Below are 19663 nucleotides of genomic sequence, written 5' to 3' on the forward strand. Positions count from 1 at the left end.
AGCCTTTCTTGTGCCGCTTTGTTTCAGTAATTATAAAACGTCTAATCCATTTATCTTTTGCAGGTGCCATCACTTAATTCATATTGATCAGTAGGATCTTTCTTACTTAAACAATACTGAGATTTCTCGTCTGCTATAATTTTGTAAAATATAAATAAATGCAAAAATAATTCGCTTGTTTCCCTGTTTTGTTACACATTATGTTATATTTGTAGAGCTAACAAGGATAATAATATTTTTATTGGTACTCGTATGAGACCGTTTACATTTTATGTGATTCGCATTTTCATACGAATTTTATATATAACTCGAGATCACATGTTACATTTATACATACTAATAATTAAAACAAAAGTGATAGAATATACAGTTTCCCTTATGCTACTAAATAATCCTCCTTCTTTTGACAGATATGTTCACTGATAATCCGCTGATATGTCATACATGTAGAATATATATATAAAATAGGCTGAGTTCCACATACGCTCGCAAGTATATCATTTATCCTTGTTCAACATTCGATAAACGACAAAGATAAAATGATTCCACGAGCGTATGAGCGTTAAATAGAACGCATGCCATGGTAGAATTAAAGAGACCATTTCGCATGCGTAGCTACGTTGATATTCGATAATTGATATTATCTACTATTGATATAAATTTTTTAATTGCTAATATCCTGGTATTTATTATTTATTATTATAAGATGTAAACAAGAATGCATATATATATTATTTATATATATTTTATGATTTTTTCTGTTATTATCGATACATTTGCGTGCACCAATTAAAGTATGTTGTATCAGCTGATAAATGAATCTTGCTATGTAGTTTACGTTCACATACACTTTTTTCAGTTGGCGTTAGTGTGCGGGGGTTAGTTTCTACAAAAAGAATTGATCTTTCAGATTTTTTGCCAGCACGAATAGTTTATTTGGAAGTAGATTATAGACTTATTTGGTTTTGTCATTCTAATATGATCACATGACAACTTAAATAGTAAGTAAAGAAAAATTCTCTTATCATAGAGAGTTGTTCAAAGGCAATTTAGAACGAAGGAAATTGCTTGTGTATGAAATTAGCCAGAATCGACATACAATAGTACCGATAAACATGTTACATTTGTAAAGATTTTTTTATATTTTTTCATTTTTGATGATAAATATTATCATAAATAGACGTAAGTTTTTTTGTATCGTAATAATATCAAAATCAATTGAAATTAATTATTATTTTATGTTTATCTTCGTTAGTATGATATATATACTATCGTATAGTGCATGCAAATATGTTCATAATTATATATTCTGTTAACTACATATTCTGTTAGTTTGAAAATTTTATTGTATTGATGTATATAATCATTCAGAGAAACTAAAAATAATCTGAGATGTACCAATTTATTAATTTAATTGGATGCATTTTAATCACAATTTCAATATATCCTAATATTATAATAATTATTTTCTGAATATTTAACAATGTCATTTGTATTTTTACTGCTTTTAAAATTTTATTTTAAATCTACTAGTGAATATGTACCATGTTTTATCATTTTATTACGTATTTTTACATTTCAGAAATATTTTAGTCAATTTTTATATTATTATTATTGAAATGAACAAAATAGAAAAAATTGTTGAAGAAAGGACACACACAATTACAGAACATAACAAACTTCACAATGAAGTCAGGTAAAATAAAATTTTGCAATATAAGTATATATTAATATTTCTTATTATAGATACAATTCAAAAATTATTTATAAAAATGATTTATATGTTTAAGTTTGAATGTATTTAATTTTATTTGTCCCTTTTATTTTGTTTTAAGAATAATAGGAAATTTCAATTTTTTGCAGTAATTTTCTTCCACGAATTACCAATAGAAACTCGGAAGAGAAAATTACAATGGCAGATGTAACACCACAGGCAAGTTTTCAATATCTTTATATATATATATATACACATATACACATGCATATATACAGATACAGCAATTTTATAAATATACTTACAGATAATTTATAAATACTATAAGTAATTATGATATAAGATGATTAACTAAAATAAATAATTATCTTTTAGATTATTGCAAGCTGTATAATTCATTGTATGACTATAAAGAGTGGTATAAACATGGCTTACAGTACTATTTTATTAGATGGTTTAGAATCAGATAATGTTGATATGAAAATAACTGAAAGTGAAGCATCTTGGATAAGTACGTGTAATGATAAAATTTTATATTTGTGCTTAGAGAGTACACCATAGATTGTTTAGTAGAAAAGGGACTAGAATTGTTATTCGTAGTGTTTTGATATTAGATAGAAAATTAGAATGATAATAATATTATGATAGTAATATTATGTGTTATTTTACATTTATTTTGTTCTACAGCGAGTCTAGTTACAATAACATTGCCAATAGGATCTCTCATTGTTGGGCCTTTAATGGATAAATTTGGACGCAAAATAGTTTGTTTATTATCTTGTATTCCTGCAGCAATATCATGGGTTTCATTGATATTTGCCAAATCCTTAATTACTATTTATGCGGCTCGAGTTGTAGCTGGAATCTCAGCAGGCTTAACAACTGTTGGTCTAGTTTATATATCAGAAATTACACATCCACAAATCAGACCAATGCTTCTCTGCCTTACTTCTGTATTTGTGTCGTTTGGAATTTTAATTCCCTGTTGTTTAGCTGTAATGCTAGATTGGCGCAAGATGAACATAATTTTCTTTGTATTAGAGTGTTTTATTTTCTTTACACTTTACTTTGTACCTGAAAGTCCCTACTGGCTCGTATGTTTTCAAAATGGTATGCTTGATGAAAAACGAATTTGCAAAATGAAACACAGTTTGAAGCAACTTAACAAAAGGCAAACAGTGAGTACGATATAATTTTGCAATATTTATTCGGAATATATTTCAGAATGTCAACAGATAAATGTTTTCTAGATTTATGAGGAAGAATATTCGCGAATCATGGAGACTTGTGGAAACTGTGTAGTGAATGATAAAGCGTCAAAAAATATTATAGTATCTGTAAAAAATTATTACCATACGTTTGTATCCCCGGAAACCTATAAACCTATGCTGATACTTTTCTCACTATTTTTGTTGCAACAACTATCTGGTTCTTATGTAATCATATTTTATGCTATTTCTGTTTTTCGTGAAATGGGTGGAACATTTGGCAATTTTAACGAACACGGTGCACTTGTTATGTTGGGTATCATTAGATTTGTTATAAGTATAGTAACAGTTTTTTGTAGTAGAAAATATGGTAGAAGAGTCCTTTGCATCTTGAGTGGGATTGGAATGGCTATTTCTATGTTTCTTTCTGGAATGTATATGCATTTTGCAGTGTCGTACGATGAAAATGGTAATACAGAAGAAACCATGGTGAATCAAAAGTGGCTGTTATTATTCTTCATATTAGCTTATATTTGCACTGGTTCATTTGGATTTATAATTATACCATGGACATTGATCGGAGAATTGTTACCTGTGTCCATACGTGGTATTGGTGGAGGTATCATGGTTTCTTTTGCTTATATAATCATGTTTGCTGTTATAAAGAGTTATCCGTACATTTTGAAAAGCATGACCATCGAGGGCATTTTTTTCTTTTTTAGCTTCGTGTCTTTAACAGGCGCAGCTTTTATATACTTTTTTCTGCCTGAAACTTTGGGCAAATCATTTTCCGATATTGAAAAATTTTTCTCTTCCACAAGAAAGAAAAGAATGCATTCAAGGAGATCTATTAATTCCGAAAATCCTTGATTTAGTCAGAGTCGCTTTTACTTTCGTTTTATTTGTGTGCGTTTTGCATGATATATATTTGTAAAATTTCTCTTAGGGGAGACGGGACTGTTAATATTATGTACAGGAGACATTCTCAATATTATTCTTTGTAATAAATTGGAAAAAACGTAATTAATAGAATACTTTTGTATTTAGAATATTGTCATTATAATTTTCCTTATGTAGAAGTAATTTATAAAGATATCTTTACATAATCATCATAGATATTATTTTAATAATAGATTTCTCGACTGAACTAGTTCCTAAACGATTTTTCCTTGTCAAAAATATTAAAATCGTCAATGATTTTCGAATTATAAATAATTAAAAAGATCTTTTACAAATTAAATTTGAGAGAACTAATTGGATAAGAAATGTGCATTCTTTAACTGATTTCAAGTAAAATTTATTTTTAATTTGAATTTCAAGTTTAATTCAAGTTTTATATTACTAAAGTAATATAAAAGATTGGAAAGAATTACAGTAGATAATGATCTTTTCTTTAATATTTTTGTACTGAGGAAAACTCGATTTTTTAGATCAACCAAATAGTCTACTCATTGAAAAGACATCCAGTGATTGGAATATTTGATACAGTTATAGTATTTTTGCTTTAATGCATTTATTGTTATTAAATATGTAAACAGATTCAACTTAATTATTCGTATATACACGTGGATAATCTATCGGATTTTTTTTTTACGAAACTCTTGCAATAAAATATAAAAAATATTAATTTTATGTACATATTTTTAATTACAAAATTATAAAATCTTTGCAACATGTAAAAGAGCAATAAAATTTTATTTAGATTTTTAGTAAGGCATGCTTGTAGTTTGTCAACGGATATGACATCAACGGAGTAGAAAAATATTGAGGCAAATTAATACCAATTTATAATTAAGCCATAGTTATAATATTTTGATACATACAAAAGATTGTCAATAGAAACTTGTTTTATAACTATCATTTTATTTATTAGGCTACATTATTTAAACATATAAAATGGCATAAACTGCTCGATTTCCACAATGCTATTATATTTTTTTTTCAGCAGATTTTGTTATACTTTGCTTGCTGTACTGATAAAATTTGCAGCACTCACTTTGCAAAATCTGTTTTCAACAGATTTAGCTAATTAAATTATCTGGTAATTAATATCACCCACTCCATATGTTTATTTTGCGACCTTACAAAAGAAGGAGAGGAAGAGAGCGATAGATAGATGCATGTATATTAAATGTATAACCGGTTAGAGCAGTTCCATTACGGATACTGATACATATTTAAATTTAACCTTTTCCTCTCTCGTTCTTTTTCTTATGTTTGTAACAAGCAAGCGTATCTAGTACATTGCATTAATATCATATGTAATGTTATTACTGCATTAATACGATAGTTTTTAAATGTGCATACGAAGTGGATCGTAGTAATGTTTTAATTCTGAATTTTAATTCATCTGTTGCAGATGTTCACGTGATATGAATGAAATATACAACGGGTATACCTCGCACGTCTGACAAGTGTTGCTCTACTATAACCTAACGGCAACATCCTTATCAACATTCACAGCATGTCAATTATCTGATAATTGTCAGGATGGTATACTCTTGAAGAAAATGATGCTTACTCGCCGCAAGTTTTTGTTGAAATTATCATTTTGCACGTTGTACATAATCGGCATTTTAATCATTGCTAAACAATTCTTTCGTACCAATGACAACTCCAGGATTTCTAAAGAACAATCTGGATATCTAAGAAATAGCAATAACTCACAGACACAGAAAGATGTGGACGTTGCGTTACAGAGGTTACAGAAAGAGAGGTAAATTTATTTGATGCTACTTTCTCTAATAATTTATTTATTCACAAATCTTATATAATTATCTTTCTTTCTTTTTTATTGAATCAAAACATACTAGACTGATATAATACTAATAAAATAATTGTTAAAATAACAATATTTTGTCTAATGTGATATTAGATCAAAATGATATTTTATAAGGTATGAGCAACAAATATCAAAATTTGAACATAATATTGTACTTGGTCTTGGGAACAATGGAGAACCTGCTTATTTATACGGAAGAGAGAAGATTCTAGGTGAAACAGCACTTGCAAAAAAAGCATTGAATGTCATTCTCTCAAATAAGATATCATTAACCAGAAAATTACCAGATGTACGCAACCCGCTGTAAGATTTTAATATGTATAGCGCATTTTTAAAAAAATCATTTTTATTATATATAAATATATAAATTATACGTAAATGTATATATATATAGAATATTTTCTAAACTTTGTATTTTTAAGTGAATTTTATATTGCAGCTGTGCGAATGTTACGTATGACAAATTATTACCAAGTGCTAGTATAATAATTATTTTTTATAATGAACCTTGGAGTGTTCTATTACGCACAGTACATAGTGTTTTGAAAGGTTCTCCAGCTAATTTATTAAAAGAAATTATTTTAGTGGACGATCATAGTGAAGAAGGTATTGAAATTAATATTAATATGGTTAATATATAAATTAACATATTAGTAATTTTTTCAAAACTATATATATATTTGCCAGATAAATTGTATATCAGATATCATTTTAAGTCTAATAGTAATATGCCCGCGAAATACTTTTTCTATAAAATAATCTTTACATAAGAGATAAATTATTACATAATAAAATGATGTAATCATTTAATATTATTAGAATAGGTTACATAATTAATGTTATATATAAAATATATTTTTTTGTGTGTTTTTAGAAGAGCTTCAGGGACAATTGGATTATTATCTTTCGACACGTTTACCTGCCAAAGTAAAACTACTGAGATTACCATATAGACAAGGATTGATACGGGCTCGTCTTCATGGAGCTAAAAATGCTGTAGGCGATGTTCTTATTTTCCTGGACGCACATTGTGAAGTTATTAAAGATTGGTAATTTTCTGATATCAATTTCTAACTAAAACTAGAAGACATTATTTTTTCCTGTATCTTTTTTAATCCTAAAATTATTAAAATAAGAGAAAATTTTATTAATACATATTTATACTATTTAACATAATGCAGGTTACAGCCTTTGCTGCAACGAATAAAGGATAATAAAAATGCTGTATTAATGCCAATAATTGATAACATTTCTGAGGAGACATTAGAATACTTCCACGATAATGAAGCATTTTTTTTTCAAGTTGGTGGTTTTACATGGTCGGGACATTTCACGTGGATAACTATTCAGAAACATGAAGTTGAATCGCGTTTCTCTCCTATATCACCAACTAGGTCTCCTACTATGGCAGGCGGTCTATTTGCTATTAATAGAAAATACTTTTGGGAAATCGGTAGTTACGATGATAAGATGGATGGTTGGGGAGGCGAAAACTTAGAAATATCTTTCCGAGTGAGTGAAATTTTTTTTAAGTATGTTTATTAATAAGCTTGTAGTATAATTGTAATTATAAGCATATATATCAAAAATTTTATATTTTATGTTCCTAAATAGAAATTGATATTCTTCAATAGATTTGGCAATGCGGTGGCACATTAGAAATAATTCCTTGCTCTCGAGTTGGCCATATATTTCGAAATTTTCATCCATATAAATTTCCAAACGATAAAGATACTCACGGAATAAATACTGCCCGTTTAGCATTTGTATGGATGGATGAATATAAAAGATTATTTTTACTTCATCGTAGTGAATTCAAGGTAAGATCAGATATGTGATTAAAATTGTTTTGTAGTTATACAGATAATAAATCCATAGGATAATCCAGAACTTATTGGTGATATAAGCGAACGTTTGAAATTACGGAAAAAGCTCAAGTGTAAAAGTTTTAAGTGGTATCTTAACAATATTTACCCAGAAAAATTTATCCCTGATGAAAATACAAGAGCTTATGGTCGTGTCAGATTGCGTAATAGACGATTGTGTTTAGACAATCTGCAACATGATGATGATAAACCGTATAATTTAGGTTTATATAATTGTCATACTAAGCTATATCCAAGTCAGGTATATAAATACCAGTATCACATTAACATAATTCTATTCAAATTTAAATTTAAAGAAATTAGTTGTATTTGGGCAATTTTTAGTTTTTCTCATTGAGCAAGTCTGGTGAATTACGGAGAGAAGAAATCTGCGGAAGAATATTGAATACTGATTCAAGACCGTATGCACAAATTGAAATGTCTGACTGCAGCAATGAGAAAGGCGGAAAGGAATGGATATTAACAAAGGTGTCATATTAATTTTTAATATTAATAGACATTTTTATATAATTCATAAATGATTAAAAAATGTATTATATTATCGATCACGATTTTTAATCATAGGATGGCAGAATAATACATGTAGAAACTGGTCTCTGTCTCGATGGTTCTAAATTGCACAGTGATGAAGATGTACGAGCAGCTCGCTGCACTGATGCACCAGATCAATTTTGGAAATTTGATTTCTACTCTAATAAAGTGTTATTTACATAGCATTATGTGTTCTTCTTTTCACTAGAGTATATTCAAAGCCTTTTTTACTCTTTTTGTAAACTGTATTTATATGCAAATTTTAAAACTGTAGTTATTTGGGAGTACAAATAAGTTTCCGCCGTTTTTGATCAAAGATTAAGCATTTATTGTGAAAGAACATACATAATGTTTTATTCAAAGTAATGGCTATCGCTAGCCACTACTTTTTCCTATCTTTCTGGTAGCACGTGAATATCGTGTCAGAAGAACGCTTCATCTTTTGAGGCTATCCAATCATCGATACAATTTTTGGTATCTTCATATGATGTGCTGCTCAGAGAGGCTATGCGTCGATCGGAACAAGTGGTAGTCGGAAGGAGCAATGTCTAGAGAATACGGTGAGGTAGAACTTCCTATTTGAGTGTTTCTAAGTAGGTTTTGACCGGCGCTGCAACATATGGTCGAGCATTATCATGCAGGAGAATAATTTTGTCATGCTGGAGCAGTAGTGGGCGCGTTTTTCCTTGAGTGCTTGGCTCAATCTCATCAATTGTGTTCGGTAGAGAATCCCAGTAATGGTCTCGTTCGGTTTGAGCAACTCATAATACACGACACCAAACTGATCCCATCAAATACACAACATGAGTTTTTCTCCATGAATATTCGGCTTGGCTGTCGATATTGAAGCTTGGAAGATGGTCCCCTCTTCTTTGGGTTATCGTGGTGGATCCATTTTTCATCACCAGTGACTATACGATGCAAAAAAACCCTTTCGTTTATGTCTGGCAAGCAGCATTTCACAAGTGAAAAATCGGCATTCAATGTTTCTCGGCTTCAATTCCCTTGCTTTTGAATCATTCCCAATGATTTCAAACAATATGAAATTGTTTGTTGAGTCACTTCTAATGTAAGTGCAAGTTCTTTTTGCGTTTGACACGAATCTTCATCCAATAATACTTTCAATTTTACATCTTCGTACACTTTCGGCCTTCCGTTACGTTCTTTGTCTTCGACGTCAATTCATCGTTCTTAAACTTTTGAAATCACGACAACTTCTCTCACTTAAGGCAGCATCACCATATGTTTCTACAAGTAATCTATGAATCTCAGTTGCAGATTTCTTCAAATTAAAGAAGTAAATCGAAAGTTCCCGCAAATGACGCTTATTCGGTTTAAAACTCGACATTTTCATACAAAAAAAAATATATGCTGATACAAAATCGCTAATATTTCAAGGTGTTGCCGGATATTCAATCTTACGATATGTCGTTTTACATCAATTTTAACTATAATTTATTAGTGGCGTCGTCTTTTGCAGACAGCGAAAACTTATTTGTACTCCAAATACATTTATTATTCATTAGAGAAATTTATATTTTATAGATTACTTTTTAAATTTAGGAAAAAGTGACATTCATGCTTTATTTTTTTTGAAAAGAGATATTTTCTTAGAAAATTTTTTTATTTATTCTTTGTATTACTAATAAGGCTTGTAAGCAAAATTTTGCATTTTGACTCTTAAATATTTGTAACAAGCGAAAATATCTTCTACGCTCTTTAATTGTAATACAATATAATTTAACAAATTTTTATTTTGACATTTTTTATAAATAATCATTCCTAAAAATTGTTAATTATAAATGTTATAATATTACATTTTTTAATCTTTTTGCCATAATGAAAAAAATACGTGTAAATTCACAATTATTCCGAATGATGTCTCTATAGTCTCAGTTTCGCCTGCTAACCTATACTAACCTCCATGGTGGAGATTAGTAAGAAATTTTGTATCAAATAAGTGATAATAATTAAAATTGTTTAAATTTAATTTAAATCTTTCCGAAAAAGACAGATATTACAATGTTTTGACATTTTCACATAAAAAATTTTCGCATAGTTCAGTATCAAAATAAGAACAAAAAATTTCAACATATATTATTTATAAATATCAGGTATGAAATGTCCATATAAAACTACATATAAACTAGATATTTAATACATAAGCCTAACATATAATTTTTGTCCATATTTCAGGCAAATTTATCAACAAATTATTAAAAATTAATCAATACTATGATTTTCAAAAATTTGAGATTGTGAAGTATATGTGCGCAACTAGCTTATTTTTGTTAACAGTTATTTTTTAAATATTTATTTATATTTATGTGTATTAAAAAGTGTATTGATATTATATTATGAGATGGAATTGGCAAAAGAAATTGTCGATGGCTTGGCAAGCATCCAAAATAGCAACATTTTGCCTGAAGAAGCATTTCTACAGTTATTAGATATTATAATGTTATATATTTCTAAAAATAACAATGGAAAAAGTAAATAAGTCTTAATTTTTCTCAAAATATAAGAATATTTGAGATACAAATGTTTATAATTAATTATCTTTTATATCAGGTATCGCAACTGTTCATCCATCCAAGTCAGATCTGATAAAGGCTGCAGTTGCTAATGTATCCTGTCTCTTTATAGAGGCTGCTCGACATGATTACGATGAGGAAAGCTTAAAACATTTTCTACATAATGAACACATTAATGGGCATAGAATTGAAACGCTATGTAGTACATATATAAACAATAAACAAAATATCCAGACTCAGCTGGAATTAACAGGAAATAGTTTACCCCACATAGTGGACATAGATTGGCGTTTGCATCATTGTGTTAAGGTAAATTCACTATAGTATAGTATAGTTATTCTTTAGTAATGTTATGTAGATTATGTTACTTCACATAATATAGGGAGCTTTCCACACAAATTGACACAAGAGTTATTCTGTCCTTATTCAATAATTAATAAGAAACAAAGAGAAACAGAATGATATTTGTATCTCTATTGGAAATAGAGTTCCCGTAATTCAACAATATGAAAATAATTTCTTGTAAATTATATTACTTAATCTGTATATATAAAAATTAAATATTTTGTTCTTTAATGCAGATTAGCACTCGATTTACCAACGTACCAATTTATAACATACGAATAAGTATAAAAGAATGTAATCAAGTGAGGCATGTAATATTTACATGTACCATACAACAGCTACAAGAGTTGGTATATAAGTTGAAGGATGCTATAAGACACATTGAAAAAATGTCTAATATATAAACTTCTAATGAGTGATTATAATGTACAGTTTATAAATTGCTTCTTTAACTTTGCTTTGACAATAATTTGTATATAAGGATATTTTATATGAATAATACAGTTTTCTGTAAGTGCAGTCAATTATATTTTTGCATAATTAGTGAAGAGAATCTTTGAATTCCATGTAGAATCACTATTGTTTTTTTTTTCATATGTTTATACATGTATACGCACGCACATATACACGTATATAAAAATTACGTAAAAATACGATACATCTTTTATTTTGTAGCCCAGCGTTTACCTAAAATTTTGTTTTTATTAAACGGAAAAATATTATGATTATAATGTACAGTTTATCCCTTTATATAATTAAATATAGTTGTGTTAATTAATAATTCTTTTTCTATTACTATATGTAATATATATTTTATAATCATAGTACATTATATACAAATAAAATTTTGCATATCTCAGAGAAATTGATTTCCAATCATTAAAATTATTTAGCAAACTTTTTCACCTTGTTAATAGTTTTCTTAAATTATGCTCGTTTACTCTTTCATCAATACGGATCATATAAACGGACAACAAAACGCATAAATATATTAAAAAATGAAAGTATATATGAATACAGATAAATAGAGTTGAGAAAGAAAACGATAGAGAAAGCTTGAAAAGTATAAACACAAAATGAAGAAAGTGGACAAGTGGGAAGTGAAAAGATAGAAAGAAAAATATTATATTTTACGACTAATAATTTTGCTTTGTTAAAATATTTTCTCCATTTCTAGGATAAAGTAACGTAATGATCACAGTGTTTAATTGTCAACTAATTTTTTTGTCGTACTTATATCGCATACAGTTTATCATTTTTATTGTTCCATATTAATTATTCGATATATGATAGGATAAGGCCTCGGACATTTCACTACCATTAGCAGTGAATATTTTCAAAATTACCCTCGAAATTATGTTGTTTTTATTTCGATATCGGACTAGTTTCAAAGTAAAAAATTTTTAATTTAATTATATTAAATGTGGAAACAATTATGACTCTGATGAGATTTTATATAACTTTGATAATATGGATAGTTATTTTACAGCGAATTTTTTTCGATTTTCGTTTTTTTTTTAAATTATTATCTTTATAAATTACCAATGAGTGAAGAACAAAAATGCTGTTCAGTTCAGATGTAAGGCTTATTCTTTTTAGTTAAACTTCTTGGACGGTTTATCTTCCTGTTTTTTTTTACATGAGAAAAAAAAAGAAAAGAGATAAATCGTGCAAATTCAGCTAAAAAGAATAGATCTACGAATAAAAATGCCGTTGCACTAAGTTTTTTTTTCTACAAATCTCGTCTTTTTCCAGCAATTGATCAGACACTGAAAAGAAAGCTCAGTGCAAATGCAATTTAATTTCTCTACATCAGAATAGCATTTTGACTCTCGAATATACAAAATGACATTTAAATCCAATTTTATTTTTATATACTTTAATTGATGCTAATGTGACAAATACACATGCATTAAATATATATTAATGTTATACAAAAGTATATTATCTTAAAAAAATATTAATCAAAAATGTATGTATAAATGCGTGAAACTATTAAAATTGAAAATAAAGTTTTCTCGGAAACATTATTGCATCACATAATATAATCCTGTACAATTCCTTTTAATATAAATGAAGGGTTTTTCAAAAATATTCAATGCTGCGGACTATATAAATTTTTGTTATCAACCTTATGTGATATAAAAATGTATAATTTAAATTTAGGTAACATTATTATTAATTTAATTACCTTAACTATATACTTAATACTTCTTTTATACACATATTTGTGTGCTCATTGTATGGGTACTCTCTTCTACTACAAAGAACTATGTTTTCACACGTTTCATAAACACGTTTTCATAATTACATTTCTCGAAAAAATGATGTGACATTTTTAGTTACTTAATGCTAAGGAATAACTTTGCATCCATTTAATATGCACGAGAACGCATATTATATGTCATTAAGACATTTAATGTGTTATACATTTTATACTATTAACAAATTAACAGCAAGCATATGCACTAAGAGAGATACAAATCATATAGTTGATTTAAATATATAACTTTAATGGTAAACCTGTTTTCCAAGTGTTTAGTGCACAACTTGTATCCATATCCGTGAAAAATATATGCTTCATTATATATTGCAATATATATAAAATATGTGTAACGAAGAAAAATATGACATAGAGACTGCCTCCCACTTGAAATATATTACTTTTTTCCGCTTCGAGACACATCATTTCTTTTTTATACAGAAACTTCTTTATATAGAAATTTCATTCAGAAATTTTTTCATATAGAAATAATTTTACATACATTTTGATAAAATACCGTTTAATAAAATTTTATCATACGACATTTAATAAGAAATATACATTAGAAAATTGTTAGAGATTGTAATGAGAAAGAGTCAAGTAATGAAGAGTCACGTTTGTTAAATAGAAATCGATTTAGAAACCATTTGAAATGAATAATGTACGACTAAAAGGAAAGACATTTTATATATATATAAATATATATACATATATATATATATACACACACACATACACAATTGAAGTGGGATACGCCGTATAGATATCTGTACATGTATGCAAGTATAATAACAACGGAGAATTAACATCATTAACGTCGTTGACGTTAATAACGGTGTTGGATATGCATATGAAAATTCAGACGATCATAATAATATATCTCATCCAACGTATACCTATAAAATAATATATTCAACGTAGTGTCATATAACTCATTTATAATAAAAAATAATTAAATCTTTCACAATTGCTATTTACAAAAATGTACACATTCCTAACACTCTTGAAATCTTCAACAATGATCATAAGTGCTTTTTTGTTGCTTACACAATGGGCATGTTGTAAAAATTTTTCAACTTGTAACAAGCTTATTTTCCGATGTTTTCTTCATAACGCGTGCAGATATCAAGCGCGATTTTTATAAATCCAAATATGTATATGTATATATATATATATATATATATACACACACACACATACACATATTCAATCATGCGGTTGGAAATATTAGAATTACTGGCAGTAAACATCAGAATATGGGCTGTGTATAAGCTTGTTCAGGATTGATCTTACACTTAAGCCACGCCATTTCGAATTAAATGCAATTGATACGCGTAGCAAGATTTTTACGACTCTCATCTAAAGACGATTAATCCTCTCTCGATCACGTCTCTGCCTTATTTTTTTGTACTTCAGATTTATTACCCTGTATCTGCTCACCGCTCTTGTTGAGATCTTCGTTCTTGGAACCATCTGCTGACGAGTCATTGATATTGGCTGTATTAATCTTCGGAATACTATTCCGTTCTTTGGGCGAAGACCGTTCTTGGCCATCTAGCTCAATCTTCTCTGCTGTTGTCTTCTTCTCGTCGTTATTATCAGCTTCCTTAGATTTCTTACTTGCGAATTGTTCTATTGTAACATCACCATTGATTTTGGCCGCTTGATTCTTCTCCTTTTTGTCGTGCAGATTCGCAATGTTGTCAACAACTTCACTGCATTTTGCTTCCGTAAGTTTCACCTTGGAGCTGTCTTCTTTATATCGCGTGATTTCCTGCACTTTTCGCGCCTCCGTTTCCTTACCTTGTTTTCGTTCATTAGCGCTGCTTGGCGAACTCGATTTATCGGATACTTCGGCGTTTGCTGTAACCGCCACCAAGTTGAGCGAAGAAGAATTCGGTTTAGCGAGCTGTGTCTCAACGTTGGCATCATTTGTGTCCATCGTGGACGATGTTTTAACAACGTTGGACGTCGGACTTTGTGACAAACCGCCAGTTTTGGATAGATTGAACGCGTTAAGTTCTCGTTGCAGTGACACAGACACTGGTACGGCTACGTTCTTAGAGAGAAGTAGCGCGACATTATCCACCGTTGATGTGATCGGCGATTGTGATTCCGCCTTCCCAAGGTTAAATGTAGACGAGATCGAACTCGGCGATGAGGCTTTGGGCGACTTTGGCGAAGATGAATGTGTGCTGGGTGGTATTCTCTGTACCGTCGGCGGTTGGCCAACCACTGGCGCGTAACCAGTAGTTTGCGGTATATAACTCGATCGCTGATACAGCTTGTTGATCGAAGGCGGTAGACTACTGTGGAAGGCACTAGGAGGCGGAATGCCGATAGGCGATCGTATCAAAGGATTCGGAAATCGGCTTGCGTCTGGGAATGGAGACGGAAAGTGAGAATATATGATTCGAGGATTAGTGTTGGGCGTGGGAGATGGTATGAATGGATTGGTCGACAACATATTTACCGGAGAATTTCTTGGCGATATAGGTGAGCCAGTGTTTCGACATATATCCCGTGAGAACGGGGTATTCTGATAGCTTCGAGCGTTCGGCGAATAAAGTGGTGGTGAAACGATTGGTGAATTAATTGTCGAGACAATGGGCGATAAAGTCTTAGGATCGATCTTCATCATATTGAGAGTAGCACCCTTCGTGTTGGTTGTCGATTGATCTTTCTCCTTCGTATCGCTTACGACCCCATACATGGGCTTCACACCTGATGCGGGATTACCCAAGTATCGTGGCATGTTTCGCATTTTGAAGATCTTAGCCGGTTTAGATGGGATCTGCTTGTTTGTACTCTCGGACATAGAAGTTTGAGTTTGATTTTGCATCTCCTTCGCCTGATTCTTTGCTGCTACGTAATTATTTTTCGACAATGTAGGGTTCCAAGATTTAGGTGGATCGCGTAACGTTTTGTATCCAATCGATTGATTCTGCTTCTTAAGAGGCGCTAATCTCTGGTTTGCATGAGACGATGTTGGTACCGAAGACGTTGACATTCCCAACATATTGGCAGATGTAGACGTAGGTAAGGCAGGCTTGGTGTTTTTATTCTCCATTGTTGCATTGCTACTTGGAGTGTACACTGGTACATTCGGGATATTCGGTATATGCTTCAACGCTGTATCTGAATTGGGTAATAATGGCGAAGAATTCTTCTTCGCGCTTATTCTAAGCAGATCTGGCACTTCCGACTTATTATGCGCATCTACTCTGTTCTTCTCCTTTGAATTTTCTCCTATCTTTGCACAGATATCATTGATCTTCGAGCCGATCGTATTGGAACCGATTTTTGCGCAAATTTCATTCAGATTGGTACCCTTTGCGGCCATGTCCTGCTTACGCATAGATATTTGTTTCATCAGAGATATAGGGATTGCATCCGGACATGGAGGTATTGGACACACACCAGTCGATATTGGTTTTGACATCGCCGTCGTAGTGATCGTTGCTGTGGATGCAATCGTAACAGTAGTTACATCTTGACTTACGTTACTGTAATTATTCTTTAGCGACGTAGGTATAGAATACATATTCATGGGTGACGCTTGCATGTTGAATTGAGACATCGGTGATATTTGGTTATTGGATGTTGAACAAGCAATGGGCGATGTTCCTAACGGTTTCTGAGGTATGTTACTGGAATTCTTTAATGCTGATTTTAGGACGGCTGAGTTAGTTACAATGTCGTGAAGCGAAACGTAGGGAAATGTTGATGTTGTCTGACTAATCGTGGCTGTAGAAATGTTTGGTACAGTAGACACAATATCCTCATTCATCGTGACAATATTGTTCGGTAATCTCTGATTGATCATACCGGCGGTGTGATTCGTTCTCGGAGCAGACTCTGACGATGCTAGTACAGGCGAGTTTCTCTGTTCCAACAAATTCAAAGCTTGTTGCAAATCAATACTTATACTTTGATTATTCTTCTCGTCGAGAACTTTTTGTTTATCAGATACTGACAAGGAATCTGAAATATTTTGAGATGCCACCGTAGTAGACATAACCGATTTTTGTGAAGAAGTTGCCACCGAAACTGATACTTTACTCGTTACATTCTCACAATTTGTTTGCGCTTTCGTATCAGTAAGTTTTGTATCTTCGGTTGATGATTTTACATCGGATTTTTTCGTACCTTGCTGAAGCATCGCTCGTTTTTCCTTTGGCGCTTTCTTGGAATAAGTGTTATTAACTTGACCTACTTTTGGTTGAAATTGTAATTTCGCGCTTAATGCATCAATTTTTGATCCAGCACTTACCATTTTTGTTTCACTTGAATTTTTAATGCATTCCTTCTGAGATTCAGTCTGAAAATCCGCACTATTGTTGTTATTATTTATTGACATCTTTTCCGCATGTGCGTCTATCTTTTCTTTATCTTTAATTTCAATTACTTTCTTCTCTGTAAATTGTGTTGATTGTTGCGATTGATCAATAACCTTTTGTTCTTGTGAAACTGTCTCAAATTTGTCTTCGACATTAACAATTTGATTTTGGACTTTTACTTCTTGTGCATCTTGTTGCGATTTTGTAGAAGCGGTGCAATTTTTTGTTTCATTTGCCTGCTTTGTAGCAGTTCCATTGTGCTGATTGGTTGTCAGTGGCGTACAATTCTTAGTCGGTAAATTCTCGTTTGTAAACTTAACGTCACTCGTAACAAGGAATGCATCATTCGGATCAGAAAATATTGGATTTTTCGTTAATTCTGGATCAATGATTAAAGTAGATTGCATTATTTCTACAGATTTAGGAATACCACAAGTTTCTATCACTGAATCTACTTTATTAATTTCCGCAATGGAGGTTATAGTCTCTTCTGGAATTTTTTCATCTTGTAAAGTCTCGATGTCTCTTTTATGTACTGTATTCGATATATCAGTTATACTCATTACTCCTGTTTCCGATATTTTTAATTGCACTTCTTTCCACTCGCGTTTTAACGATTTCTCATCCTTTATTTCTATAGAATCAATACCAGCATCCATTAATGATTTTTTATAGTTTGCATTATCTTCCGATAATTTCAAACGTTTTGAAGATGTTTCAAATATTCTATAACTTAAGTGCAATGGTACTTTCTGCAATACAATAAACACAATTACTATAAATAATGTATGCACAGATAATCGAATTCAATATTAAATTAATTAAATACGTACCCGCCTCCAATGATAGATATACATTACATCCATTAATGAATAACTACTGCATAATGGTTCTTCTTCGTACATTATATCAACTCTATTTACATCACCAAGGCCATATTTGGCTCTTATCAGTTTTTGTAAATGGAATATTGTGACTGCTGCAGGACATCGAAAATATCGCCTTAAAATGGATTTTTCAGTATTCGTCTCACTTAAATCTTTTGTACGAGGATCAGAGTATTCCAGGGACAAGCTGAGAGATTCATCCGGAGAATATATGTATGATTCTATAGGTTTTCCACGAGCTTCAGCAGATATTGTTTGAATAGATTCTTCTGGATGTTTTGCATAAAATTCTCTCCGACGTCGCATTTCGTCTGAAACAATGTTTTCATCATTGTTACCATCTCATACATAATATGAAAGAAATAAATTCTTTTCTTAAAAAAAAAAAAAACATACTTTGATAACATCCAGGTACCAGTTTATAAACAATATCCTGTAATATATGATCAGGACGTATATTTAATAGTGGCCTACTTTTGTGAACCTGTACTTCACAGATTGGACAATACTTGTTACTTTCCAAATATTTAACAATGCAACTTTTGCAAACTGTAAAAACCATTAAAGATCTTAGTATCTAGTTACTAGTTAAAGTTGAATATACAGCGTTATGTGTGATATAATAGAAAGATACTGTACACGAGTGTAAACATTCTATAATAGTAGTCGCATCGATAAAATATCCATCACATAATTTGCATGTCAAGTGTTCATTAAGTCTGGCCAAACACACTCGTTGTCCACCACTCTGCCCTGACATTCTACAACACAATACACAAAAAAATTATCAAATATATCATCTTTTAAGTAAAATTAACAAAATTTAACAAAATTAAGTATACTGTTAATTATAAAATAGATAACATAATTTGACCATCAATTACATTAATACAATAATATATAATATTTATCTATTATTTATATATTTAGTTAAGTATTTATTTAATTATTATTTATTAATTATTATTTATTAATTAAATAATACTGTTATTAACGAAATAATACTGTTTGACTTTTCAGAAAAAAAGTTTCACTTTTCTTTTGTTAAATTGATCTGACAGGATATGGTATTTTTTGCTGATTTGAAATCTGTTAAACTTATATGAAAAACTTATATGAAAAAAACAGAATTTTTGATTAACATATATTTAAAAACTTCTCTATTTATGTCTG

General features: G+C 30.4%; 5 protein-coding genes across 8 annotated transcripts in view; 3 read left to right on the top strand and 2 right to left on the bottom strand.

The window, feature by feature from the left end:
* LOC108685737 (ribosomal protein S6 kinase delta-1) overlaps positions 1 to 234 on the bottom strand; it is a 3512-nt gene extending 3278 nt beyond the window's left edge. Inside the window, 1 exon segment of the mRNA XM_018190697.1 lies at positions 3 to 234. Coding sequence (XP_018046186.1) covers positions 3 to 70 — 68 coding nt within the window. The 5' untranslated portion in view covers positions 71 to 234.
* A 1354-nt stretch (positions 235 to 1588) lies between these two features.
* LOC108685741 (facilitated trehalose transporter Tret1-like) lies at positions 1589 to 3893 on the top strand. The gene is made up of 5 exons (XM_018190702.1): positions 1589 to 1696; positions 1864 to 1933; positions 2090 to 2225; positions 2402 to 2892; positions 2965 to 3893. Exons 1-5 carry the CDS (start codon positions 1620 to 1622, stop codon positions 3790 to 3792), a joined length of 1602 nt encoding a protein of 533 aa, XP_018046191.1. The 5' UTR covers positions 1589 to 1619; the 3' UTR covers positions 3793 to 3893.
* On the top strand, positions 3197 to 8304 carry LOC108685577 (polypeptide N-acetylgalactosaminyltransferase 1-like). Of its 3 annotated transcripts, none has more exons than XM_018190430.1 (10): positions 3197 to 3238; positions 5282 to 5638; positions 5819 to 6007; positions 6144 to 6310; positions 6579 to 6753; positions 6886 to 7216; positions 7339 to 7524; positions 7583 to 7831; positions 7915 to 8058; positions 8155 to 8304. In XM_018190430.1, exons 2-10 carry the CDS (start codon positions 5433 to 5435, stop codon positions 8302 to 8304), a joined length of 1797 nt encoding a protein of 598 aa, XP_018045919.1. In that variant the 5' UTR covers positions 3197 to 3238; positions 5282 to 5432. The 3 variants fall into 3 exon arrangements, with proteins under 3 accessions (XP_018045919.1, XP_018045920.1, XP_018045918.1); XM_018190431.1 differs by lacking the exon at positions 3197 to 3238 and adding an exon at positions 4822 to 4963; XM_018190429.1 differs by lacking the exon at positions 3197 to 3238 and adding an exon at positions 5142 to 5183.
* A 2068-nt stretch (positions 8305 to 10372) lies between these two features.
* LOC108685663 (COMM domain-containing protein 3) lies at positions 10373 to 11568 on the top strand. Its single transcript, XM_018190558.1, has 3 exons — positions 10373 to 10613; positions 10693 to 10964; positions 11237 to 11568. Exons 1-3 carry the CDS (start codon positions 10484 to 10486, stop codon positions 11402 to 11404), a joined length of 570 nt encoding a protein of 189 aa, XP_018046047.1. The 5' UTR covers positions 10373 to 10483; the 3' UTR covers positions 11405 to 11568.
* Positions 11569 to 14483: 2915 nt separating this feature from the next.
* Positions 14484 to 19663, bottom strand: part of LOC108685735 (mucin-3A-like) — a 6503-nt gene continuing 1323 nt past the window's right edge. For both annotated transcript variants that reach the window (XM_018190695.1, XM_018190694.1), the window contains 4 exons: positions 19130 to 19251; positions 18887 to 19039; positions 18437 to 18801; positions 14484 to 18355 (listed from right to left, as the gene is read on the bottom strand). In XM_018190695.1, coding sequence (XP_018046184.1) covers positions 14648 to 18355; positions 18437 to 18801; positions 18887 to 19039; positions 19130 to 19250 — 4347 coding nt within the window. In that variant the 5' untranslated portion in view covers position 19251 and the 3' untranslated portion in view covers positions 14484 to 14647. The remainder of the gene's footprint in view (positions 18356 to 18436; positions 18802 to 18886; positions 19040 to 19129; positions 19252 to 19663) is intronic.

Source organism: Atta colombica, unplaced genomic scaffold (assembly GCF_001594045.1).
Source record: "Atta colombica isolate Treedump-2 unplaced genomic scaffold, Acol1.0 scaffold155, whole genome shotgun sequence".
NCBI classification, from domain to species: domain Eukaryota; kingdom Metazoa; phylum Arthropoda; class Insecta; order Hymenoptera; family Formicidae; genus Atta; species Atta colombica.

Coding starts and splice junctions, on each gene's coding strand:
- LOC108685741 (XM_018190702.1), top strand. CDS start 1,620: ATGAACAAAATAGAAAAAATTGTTGAAGAAAGGACACACACAATTACA. Junction 1,697..1,863: donor AAACTTCACAATGAAGTCAG/GTAAAATAAAAT, acceptor AATTTTTTGCAG/TAATTTTCTTCCACGAATTA. Junction 2,893..2,964: donor AACTTAACAAAAGGCAAACA/GTGAGTACGATA, acceptor AATGTTTTCTAG/ATTTATGAGGAAGAATATTC.
- LOC108685663 (XM_018190558.1), top strand. CDS start 10,484: ATGGAATTGGCAAAAGAAATTGTCGATGGCTTGGCAAGCATCCAAAAT. Junction 10,614..10,692: donor TAAAAATAACAATGGAAAAA/GTAAATAAGTCT, acceptor CTTTTATATCAG/GTATCGCAACTGTTCATCCA. Junction 10,965..11,236: donor GTTTGCATCATTGTGTTAAG/GTAAATTCACTA, acceptor TCTTTAATGCAG/ATTAGCACTCGATTTACCAA.
- LOC108685577 (XM_018190430.1), top strand. CDS start 5,433: ATGATGCTTACTCGCCGCAAGTTTTTGTTGAAATTATCATTTTGCACG. Junction 6,008..6,143: donor CCAGATGTACGCAACCCGCT/GTAAGATTTTAA, acceptor TTTATATTGCAG/CTGTGCGAATGTTACGTATG. Junction 7,525..7,582: donor TTCATCGTAGTGAATTCAAG/GTAAGATCAGAT, acceptor ATAAATCCATAG/GATAATCCAGAACTTATTGG.